The sequence below is a fragment of the Genypterus blacodes genome, unplaced genomic scaffold (genome assembly GCF_046128005.1).
Source record: "Genypterus blacodes isolate CSIRO-AG114 ecotype Tasmania unplaced genomic scaffold, CSIRO-AGI_Gbla_v1 ptg000062l_1, whole genome shotgun sequence".
NCBI lineage: Eukaryota > Metazoa > Chordata > Actinopteri > Ophidiiformes > Ophidiidae > Genypterus > Genypterus blacodes.
The window spans coordinates 1073427-1084238 of record NW_027466874.1 but is presented as its reverse complement, the minus strand read 5'-3'; the positions used below and the strand labels follow the sequence as shown (position 1 = coordinate 1084238).

The window sequence follows — 10812 nt, the reverse complement described above, 5'->3', positions numbered from 1 at the left end:
TATTTGATCGGGTTTTTTTACATGGTGTTATCATATCTACAGTTTTAGAATGTTATTATAATGGGTATTTTTTTTACTACTCAGCTTGCACTTTATGACATGGGAACTTCTTGTTGGTGTAACACAAATTTCCCCCATTGCGATCAATTCCTCTGTTGAGATTGAGGTTGGGGTTGGGTCATATGTTTCTGTATCGAAGATGGTCTTCTCTGCCCACAAGTAAACAACCAAAAAGAATTTCACACAACATTGCAACATAACCGCTTTAATTACAACATCAAAAATTCCGAGTTTTTGATGACCTTAAATGCAACATTAAGTGAACTACTTTCTCGTCTCGTATCGTTACACAATAACATAACACAGTAAGAACATTATAGTCGGCTACGACTTCCTTTCGCGACGAACTTTCCTTTTGCTGGTGGATGTCAATCGAACAAGAAACAAACGCGACCATTTATGTTCATAGCAATCTTATGTTACGTCTGTTTGTAAGCGAATCAGTGTTGTAACTCGTCTTCTGGCGCTACCTTGTGGGCTCAATGGTGCATCACTATTACCACTTTTAAAAACACCACCATTGATTATTATCAAAATCGATGTTTGGAATTTGAGGACCACTAACTATGCTAAACAGGGCAAGTAAGTACAATAAAAGAGTTTATGAGAATGAACATTTTGTTCATAATAGTTTATTTCCCTCACAACACACATAGCTTCATTTAAGGTATACATACAGTTAGTTTATAGCTATAGTTTCTATGCAATCCTAAAATTCTGCATATATTTATAATACATATTTGTACAGCCTTTGAGTTTACATGATGGATGGTTTTGTTAAGTGGTGTCATATTTCTAGAGGCTCTCTAGGCTGCAGTGTAACAATTTCTAAGCACAGTTACAAAACAGTACATTTGTTGTGGTGGTGTTTTGGAGGCAGAGGTTTGGTTTCTTGTTAGTGTCATTTCGTTGGCTGAGCACATGATCTTTATTCACTTTCACATGTACACTCACTCTCTCTCAAACGCACACACACACAAGGGCGGGCTGCTGTCAGATTGCAGCCAACAAGAGGGCAAAGTGCAAGACTGCCCTGTAACAGTACAGTACCTCTCTCTCTCTCTCTCTCTCTCTCTCTCTCTCTCTCTCTCTCTCTCTCTCTCTCTCTCTCTCTTTGTCAAGCCTCCACCTTATTTCCCTCTGCACTCACTCACACAGAGTCTCTCACTCAACAGGCTTTATATTGCCGTGATTCCTCACTTCTCGTTTCTTTCCACACTAAGTTAAGGTAAGACGTTTCTTTTTTCTATGAACCTATTTGACTCTTCTGTGCAGCGCTGACTGACTGTAGTGCTGTAAGTCAAGTTCTCTGAAGTGTGAACATGATAGAATGTTCATTCATGAAGTTCGTCTTCCTTGTAAAGCCTCGAAGGCCAGTGGTCCAAATTCCAGAGTAAAGCAGTATTTTCAGTAAACAAGGAACAGTACATGCCATGAACAGTAAATCTGAGGGGATTAAGAGTCAAAAATGTCTTTTAGATGCAGGGGGATTAACCTAGTGACACATAGAGACACTGAACCCCAAGAGATGTGCTCCTCTGGGATTCAGTGTGTTTTGAGAGAGACATTTAATCTTGCATTAAGTCTTAAAAGCCCACTTTACCTAGGATGAGTGAAAACCTGAATAACACGGATTTCCAATGCAAATGTACTTGTTATAAACTCTCAAATGGCACCATTTTGATACTAGCTGTCTTGTATTAGACACAAATTGAATAATTTCAGCCTACTGGTGGATGAATTTGGGCTATTTATGAGCAATTTAGATTCTATAACTCAATACAAGCGGCTCCCCAGGGTTCAGATGTAATAAAGGGACATTTGTCTTCCGTCAATCTAAGATAATTCGTAAAGGAAAAGCACTCAGAGGAGGAGAGGGGAGCCTAAATGGAGACCAAAGGGTGGGCACAGTGACATTTCATCCTCGTATGTAGGACACACACTTACCCTAATGATGAATCTATTTGCAATGCTCAGCCGGGGGATTTTCTGCCAGTTTGTGCTGTGAGCGTAAAGAGGAAGGAGAGAAAGGCAAGAAACAAAGATGGATAATCCATTTTGGAATGTGTTCCTTGAAAATGTGAAACAGAGACTATAATTAGATGTGGCGAGTTTAGCTCAAGGACTTTGCTGTCCACTAAGCAGCTCTTCCTATAGAGAATATGTGTGTGTGTGTGTGTGTGTGTGTGTCTGTGTGTCTGTGTGGTTAAGTTACACACTTCCGTTTGTTTTGGTTCTTCAGGCTGAGCACTGACAGATTTAGATTAGTGTAAAAATGTCACAAAAACAGAGAAGAAATACACAATTGGAGACGAGACAAGTGAGGCTCATTAAACCTGAACAGTGTTCAAGGACAATAAAGTAGAATAGAATAGAATAGAACAGAATGGCTTTTATTCTATTTTCCTTTTCTCTACTTGACATCTAAATAGCTGCAGTGTAAAAAAAAATGGATTGTGGAAATTTCCAAAATTTCCCAAAATACAGTCCGCACAGTCAATCTATTCAGCCTTGACTGAGGTATGATCTTTCTCGGTGCTCTCTAGTGAAAAAGGTCAGGTGAGTGTTTACTCTGCTGGGGTCACATGACCGGGGTGAAGGCGAGGTCAGCGCTCTATCTGCTTCACTCTCTGCTGATCTGACTCCTACACATGAGCGCCAACACGCGTGTAATTGCCTCGGTCCACATGTTACTGTGCTCCTTTAACTTCAACACTAAACAAAGCAGAACCAGTAACAAACAGCAGACATGAGAGTGAATCTGTGCCACAGTTTAGTGGCGTTAAGATGTCGAGCAATGAGCTAAACTGAGACCAAAACTCAGATTGACCTTTTTATTGAATTTGTCGTTTATTTGTAGAGCTGCAGCTGCTCAAATGTTGGCGTTTGTCATTTATGCAGCACCTGCAAATTAGACACTCATGATTGAAGAGGAAAATGAAAACTTGCCAGGGTCTGAAAATAAACAAAACCAATCAAAAATAAATGATCGATGATTGAGAATATTCTTGATTTTTTTTTAAATGTGACTGCACATAAAGTAGTAAATAAAAATTTAGAATTAACCTTAAGAAATATCAATAAAGGAAGTAATTGATTCCCAAAACATTCTACCCATAAACAATGTAGAAAATGAATGATGAATTAATTTAAAAGAATATAAGATAATGATTCATCACATCACTGTATTGTGATTGATCGAGCCCAAAGAGTGAAGGTTTGCAGTTCAGGCAGCGTCCCCCTCTGGATCATTAGGTCACATGACTCAGATGGGGTTTTACTGATGACGAAGCTTTCCGGTCACTTCCTCATTTTTCAGCCTTAACTGTAAATTTATTCACGCTCACATCCAGGAAAATTAGGTTTATTATTGATCATTCCAACTTTATTTACTCTCAAATGTGGCTATGTGGGGTAAACGTTCAGCTGATGAAGCACAAAACTGATAATGAATGTTCTATAAGTATCTGCTGACTTGTAGTGAAAACGCTCACTTCCTTAACAAAACAGTCATACTTCCACATAGGGTTACACCCACGATCTGTATTTCACTTTCTAGAAGCTCATGTGACTGAAATCTGTCATGGAGGGAGTGCAGAGAATGGATCTGACCTACATCACTGAGCGCATCATCACCATATCCTGTCCTGCTGTGTGTCCGGAGCAGATCTACCTGCAGAGCCTGCGTGACATCGTCCTCATGCTGCAGTCAAAGCACTCACACAACTACCTGGTGAGACCATTAAGAACATGAGAGGTCACGACCTTCTCTGCCTCATCATGACCCTCTATACTCATATTATCCTTAAAGATGAACCCAATCATAGCTGATGTCAGGCACTAGTCAGCAAGTGAAAACAACAGAATATTGTGATTGTTTCTTCAATCTACTCGCTTCTGAATCGATCCTTTCTTCTTCAGCTCATCAACCTCTCAGAGAAGAACGACTCCCTCACTCAGATGAACCACAAGGTGAAGCCATTGACCTTTCTGACCTTCCCGAGAGGTGAAAAGCTACTTCACATCCATGACGTTTGTGACTTTTGCCCGTCAGATTATGGACACGGGCTGGGTGGATCTGCTGGCTCCAAACCTGGATCAGGTTCTAAGCGTGTGTGCCACCATGGAGAACTGGCTCCAGAAACACCCCAAACACGTCCTGGTGCTCCACTGCAGGGTAAACGTGGCCTCTCTCACTCTCCTCACCTGTCCTGTGTTTGTGTTCTATATGGACTGATTCTCTGGACGTCTTCAACAGGGAGGTCAAGGCCGTGTCGGAGTTCTGGTGGCTTCTTACATCCACCGAAACAACACATCAGCCAGGTAATGACACGTCACACGGAGCTAAACTGGGCCTAAAGAGGAAGAAGTATTTATATCAGCTTCAACTGGAACAGTACCAGGAAAATACTGCAATACAATGATAAGTCCTGTATTTCAATATTTACTTAAAGAGTTAAGTGTAAATAAACGGTGAAAGGAACCCAGCGTCCCGACAAAATGTGTGAGTTTTGATCACTGCTTTGCTCCTCTGTCATACTTCATGTTATGTTCTTAGTGACATAAGGAGTCAAAGACAGTTTGACACCCTGCAGTGCTGACAGAGCAGCAGGGGAACAATGGAGGCTGCTTTACTGTCTGTCCGCGAGACAAAGGGCAGCACGTCCCTCTGGAGAGACTTTGAACTTGTTTGATCTCGGGGCAGGAGCCGGTTGCCGTTGGAAACATGTGAATGTATTAACTCTTAATGTGCCGCCGGGGGCCTTTAAAAGACACAAAACAGAATGTGTGTGTGTGTGTGTGTGTGTGTGTGTGTGTGCCTCAGTGCAGACGTTTCTCTTGACCTCTTCGCCATGAGGAGGTTCTACACGGACAAACTGTTGCCGGTCATGACACCCTCACAGAAACAGTAAGGGTCAAAGGTCAACCCTGCTTCCGCTTTTTTGTTTTGTCTTCACTTCTTTCTTCCCTGTTTCTTTCCTCCTCCGTGTCCTTCCTTCCTTCGATCTTTGCCTCCTCCTTCCTCCTCATTTTATCTGAAATCCCCCAAACTGGAGATAAGAGGTTTCTCTCCTCTTGGTACTAAACTAAACTCAGCTTCCCTCTGACTGAATACTTTTACTCTAGATACATTATATAGACTGATCTGATGCCTTGCTGGTGTTGTGCAGGTACGTGTGGATGCTGGGTGCTGTGCTGCGGGGGGGAATGAGGATGAGTCCCTCTCCTTGCTTCCTCCTCTGCGTTGTTCTTCACGGCCTTCCCAGAACACGACCAGACGGGGGTAAGCAGACTTACGCCACTACTTTTGTCAAATTCAACAGTATTACAGTCCAAAGGTCAATGAAATATATTTGACTTACTTGACATTGACTATACGAATGATCAACAGAATCTTGAATGTTGAATTTCAATAATCACATACAAGTAGGCTTTAATATCACATTATTAGACACAAGAATGACTTTGTCTGTATTGTACTTTCAATATTCAGTGTCTGTATTATACTGAGATGTTACTAATCAATCATTTTGATCGATCTTTTGGTCACTTAACCTTTTGTTTCAGGATGCTGCCTGTTCCTGAAAGTCTATCAGAGGCTACAAACTGTTTGCACATCAGCAGTCTAGTAAGAGGAACATCTTGTATTACACAGTAAAGCTCTCAGACATGTGTGCTTAATGAGGATTGTATACCCAAGTACAGATTTGATGTTCCTCCTCCATTCTCCTCTAAGCGTGGCAGATAATGTGTGTTTGTGTCCGTCACAGCCACGTGCACGCAGGTCACACAAACGGCCTCTACTTTGTCCTCCAGCCGGCTCAGCTGCTTAAAGACGACATCATGGTGAGTTAAGAGTCCGTACGTCATATTCTGACTCAGCTTGTTGCAGTTTGGTCGTGTCGTTCATCTTTCCACGAAATAGAGGAGCGTTGCATCTTAATGTATGTGAGTCAGAATGGCAAGGAAACTGTAAAACGGCATTGGCGAACATCATAGAGCCCTTAAAGCAACATATGAAGTTAAGTTTGGAGTGTGCAGGTGAAGCACATTTCACGTTAAATGTGACACACTCTGCCTTTGTTTGCTCTGTGCCTTTCTGCCGCATAAACACAGGTGATAATTTTCCTTTATTCTTTGGCTTTGTTATCTCTGTAACTATATCACAATCTCATTGAATAAGACGTACGAGTGTGTGTGTGTGTGTGTGTGTGTGTGTGTTTGGTCTGGCTGCAGGTGGTGTGTTATGATAAAAACAGCCGGGCAGGCAGCCGGCAGGTCATCTTCCGTCTCCAGTTTCACACGGGCATCATCCAGGGACACTCGCCGACCTTCTCCAAAGTGGACCTGGACTGTGCCAATGAAGGTGACAGTATCTATAACAGGCAGACTTCACTCCTATCAGCCGCTTTCATTCCCTAGAATCATCAATCAGTCTTCCTCTCTAGCCCCTCCACCCTTTGTAAATATGACCTTCCAGGGCAAACACGGGCAGGCATATCAGCAGGTGTGAAGTACACAAAGATAAACTGTGTGCCAAGTCTACTTACCGGCCGTCTGACTGCTGTTCATATTCCAGACCACAGATTCCCAGAAGATGGAAAAGTTCAGCTGATGCTTTCTGACGGTCCAGAGAAGATATCAGGTAGTTTATCATTTCCTCTTCCTCAAAAATACCCTTTTAAAGATCTTAAAGAGGACCATCTTCTTCTTTTTGATGCCGGGCTCTATCTGGAGACGTTGCAATGCTCCATTATGCAAGTAACACGCTAGCTCACAACAGGGATGCACACTGAGTGAAAACAGTTCATGTACAAAGGTAGATGTGTAGTCAAGGTTATGTTGGATTATACAGGTGTGTCTCATAAAGTGCCGGCCGATTTCATTTAATCTGGAAAGTAATAGATATATTTATTAGAAAACTTGCACTTTTTGTGTAATTTAACTTGTGTGTACGGTGACTTGCCCCCCTGAAGTTAGCCAGGTGGGGGCGGTATTGCAGAGCAGTAGTGGCTTTGTGCACCAGGCAGTCTGCATGTCAATGAAACAGCTAAACTGGCATGGTACACACACACACACACACACACACACACACACACACACATATGTAACACAAGCATACACAATCTCCGTCTCTCAACAGGAAGCAATAAAGTAGCTTATCACACAAACACATCTCACAAGAATTTAGATTTTAGATACTGTGCACAGGAAAACATACAACCACACACACACACACACACACACACACACACACACACGCACATACACATATGGATAAACAGGAAACGCCCATCCAAGACTTTGCAGCATAACTAAAATTAATGTTCTCATTATTCTTTAAATCAAATTTGAAATAAGATCTTGGGGTGTGTGGAGTCAGCTGATGTTATGTTGTGTGTTCATACCCTGGTGTGTGTGTGTGTGTGTGTGTGTGTGACTTGTTGTTGACTAATGACTCCTGACTGAGGCTGCCTGTGTGTGTGTGTGTGTGTGTGTGTGCAGGCAGAGAGCTGTGGCACAACGGACGCACAGTGACGGTGGATTACGACACCTTGGAGCCTTTAGTCAGACGAGATTCATTTTCGATTCCATATCGACGCTCACCTCCTCTGGAAGCAGGTAAGCTGCTGCATGGGATTCTCTTCTGTTCAAGTGGTTCCTCACCCATCTTTTTAATGTTTCTTCTTCTCTTCTTCTTCTTTTATCCCTGTGATCTCTTTGGCTCTGTTCTTAGGCAGGATTTCACAGGTAATCTATATGTTTGAGTAAGCTGCATGTTCTGTCCTCTAAATAAACGTGTCTGTATGGCTCACAGTGGTCTGGAGTTTCACTGCGTCTGTGGCAAGAAGTGAGCTTATTCGAGTCTTATTTGAGAAACAGTCTCAAATAAGACCTAGTTTATAAAGGCCAATAGCTTTGTTTATGGTTTTGAAAACATATATTCAACCTGAAAGTTTTGCTTTTAATATTAAAAGATGAAAATATTTATCCATATCTATTCTCCTGTTGCTGAGCCACTGTGCACACTGAGTGAAAAGAGGCATTTTTAGCTATTGTCTCTTTAAGGTTACCTGGAATTGTATCAGAGCTGCATGGAGTCTGAACTGGCAACGGCCACGTCAGGGAAACCATTAACCTTGTACCTTGACAGTGTGTCTCACCAGGTGTGTTACAACATGGTGATATCATCATGATATCAACATGGTGCAGAAGTACAGGATCAACCAATATGAAGCTTTCAGGGCAGTTCAGGATTTGTCTAACTCTCTTACTGTCTAACATTGGTGTCAAACTTCAAGCTTTTGGGAAATCAATGTTGGCCAAACATCTCTTCTTGGGTGTGTCCATCCAAGTGTGTGAATTGGTAAATTAACATGTTGCGGAGATGAAGAGCCAATCAGAATGAAGCCCCCACTTCAGTGCAGGGCCAGTGTATTTACATTACATTACGAGCATTTGGCAGACGCTTTTATCCAAAGCGAGTTACATTACATTACCACCCTACGCAGAGGGACAATTGAGGGTTCGGTGCCTTGCTCAGGGGCACCTTGGCAGGGACTCGAACCGGCGACCCTCCAGTTCCCAAGCGGAAGCTCTACCCACTGAGCTACTGCCTCAACATTTGTAACACTGGGCACATTTCTATAGATGTCAATGCTTCCAGTGGGTTGTTAATGTTGCTGTGAGTCTGCTGGACGTGTGGGCAAACACACACATGAGCCAAAACAACCCTAACATAGACGATAAGAGAGAATTGTCTGCCTGCTACTGGCCAATAATCAATTAATACAGATTGATATGACTGACTGATAATCAGCCATTCATTAATTTTGGTTGTAAAAATCCTGGCTCCTCCTTTGTTTTGGCATTGAATTCACATTGTACTTTTCTAGCTTGTATGTTTGCCTTTTGTGAATGAAGTAGATTTATTTCAGCACAGCGTCTCATTGTTTGTAGGAACCAGGAGAGTTTCATGTCCAAGTCTCCAAGGTGCTGCAGCAGCTGCTCCGCTAACACTCAGAGAAAATCACTTCCAGGTCCCAGACTATCAAAGTCACTCCTCCTCTTGTTAATTGATAACTGCGATCTATAAAACACAAATACGTGATTTATTACCCAGTAATAAGGTTTAGTCAGGTTTAGTATTTAGGTTTATTAGTCACCGCGTATAAACCATTCTTAAGCATTTCCCATCAGAATGTGGTAACGCAAACCTACTACCCATACCAGCCTGGCTCTGTTCAGTCTTTCTCTTACTTACATTGGCAGAAATGCTCATTATCCCGATGTTAAACGCTTCTTTGGGTGCTGGTGCAGATGCTGAGAGCGTCCCTGTGGACTCTGGGCTCCGCTGTGGTCAGTGCTGTGCGGTAAAACTCTGGTCATCAGTGTGACAGCTTACAACTGTTGTGGTCACAAAGGGCTCTTTGTTGCCCGTGTGAGTGGGCGTGACTGCCATCATCCAGACAGCAGGCCGGGCAGGGCCGTGTGTTTACAGGCGGCTGCTTTTTTTTCCAAGAGTTTCCATTGAGCTAGAATAACTGTATGCACAAAGAGAAACACGAAAACACACACCCAGACAGCTCCAACAATCACCGTAACTGCTGGTTGAGACCTCGGTTCCAGCTGTTTTATGCTGTTGCTAAATCTGCTCCAGCCAGCCATGTAATTATACAGACCGATGGTTGAGGATGAAATACGGAAAAGTGGCATGTAACACACACACACACACACACACACACACACACACACACACACACACACACACACACACACACACACACACACACACACACACACACACACACACACACACACACACACACACACACACACACACACACACACACACACGCAGCGTGCAGACACACTGTCGGACACACACATGCCGACTGAAGCCTGATATACCAGCAGGCCGATATAACCAGCTGATAGTGCTTATGGCCCGGATGCTACTGTGTGTAAGAAGAGAGATATAGAGGCAGCAAGCGTCCATAGACTTTTGACGTTTTATATACTTTTTTTTATACTTCTTTCCACAAAATTCTTGATTCTTATAGAAATGTTTTGATGAAGAAATACTCAATTCTTGAATACAATCTTATTGAATAATCGCTGTAGAAAGAAACACAAGAAAAATTAAAAACAAATTATTTCAAAAAAGAGAAAAAAGTGTCATAACAACAAAGAATTTAAAGAATTTAAAATATAGATTCTCGAAAGGACTCGTAAACTGACTTACAGGGTTGAAAGCCAGTATCTGCTTTAAATCTCCAGTATCAGTCCAGCTCTAACTGCGACACTTGCGACACATACCACATGAATGCAACACACAAACACACACATACACTCACACACATACATGGCCATTACGTTAACCGCCGACACACACGCATGCACACGAGCGGAATGAGGGAGTCAGCCAGTAACAGAAAAAAAAGTTGTTTTCAGCCACAGGTGGTTCTGCTTCAGACCCTCGACCCACTCCAGGCTCTCCACTCTGCACTCTGCTCCACACTCACAACACTACCAAGCACGCAAAACACTCACTAGAGATTTGGATGGATGGATTGTGGTTGATTGATAAGTTGTGAGCCAAGCATAGAAAGATTCACCTCCTTATTCTGCTGTCATACGGGTCCTCCACTGTCCCCTCGTGACTTGAGGCTGGACAGATTCAAGCTCAGGACTTTGTCATATTTGGAAAAGTACAGGAAGAATTAATCAAGCATATTATGAGAGAAAAGA

At 42.5% G+C, this 10812-nt stretch overlaps 1 protein-coding gene across 3 annotated transcripts in view; it reads left to right on the top strand.

Annotated features, from left to right (window-relative positions):
• The first annotated feature begins 1134 nt into the window (after positions 1 to 1134).
• The window catches only part of tns3.2 (tensin 3, tandem duplicate 2), a 37031-nt gene continuing 27353 nt past the window's right edge, over positions 1135 to 10812 (top strand). Inside the window, exons 1-12 of one of the 3 annotated variants that reach the window (XM_076154358.1) lie at positions 1135 to 1288; positions 3620 to 3793; positions 3982 to 4032; positions 4115 to 4237; positions 4319 to 4383; positions 4886 to 4969; positions 5232 to 5344; positions 5629 to 5689; positions 5832 to 5907; positions 6298 to 6427; positions 6641 to 6706; positions 7567 to 7683. In XM_076154358.1, coding sequence (XP_076010473.1) covers positions 3644 to 3793; positions 3982 to 4032; positions 4115 to 4237; positions 4319 to 4383; positions 4886 to 4969; positions 5232 to 5344; positions 5629 to 5689; positions 5832 to 5907; positions 6298 to 6427; positions 6641 to 6706; positions 7567 to 7683 — 1036 coding nt within the window. In that variant the 5' untranslated portion in view covers positions 1135 to 1288; positions 3620 to 3643. Of the gene's footprint in view, positions 1289 to 3619; positions 3794 to 3981; positions 4033 to 4114; positions 4238 to 4318; positions 4384 to 4885; positions 4970 to 5231; positions 5345 to 5628; positions 5690 to 5831; positions 5908 to 6297; positions 6428 to 6640; positions 6707 to 7566; positions 7684 to 10812 lie in introns of those variants that run through there. The other 2 variants (XM_076154357.1, XM_076154359.1) reach the window with 2 other exon arrangements.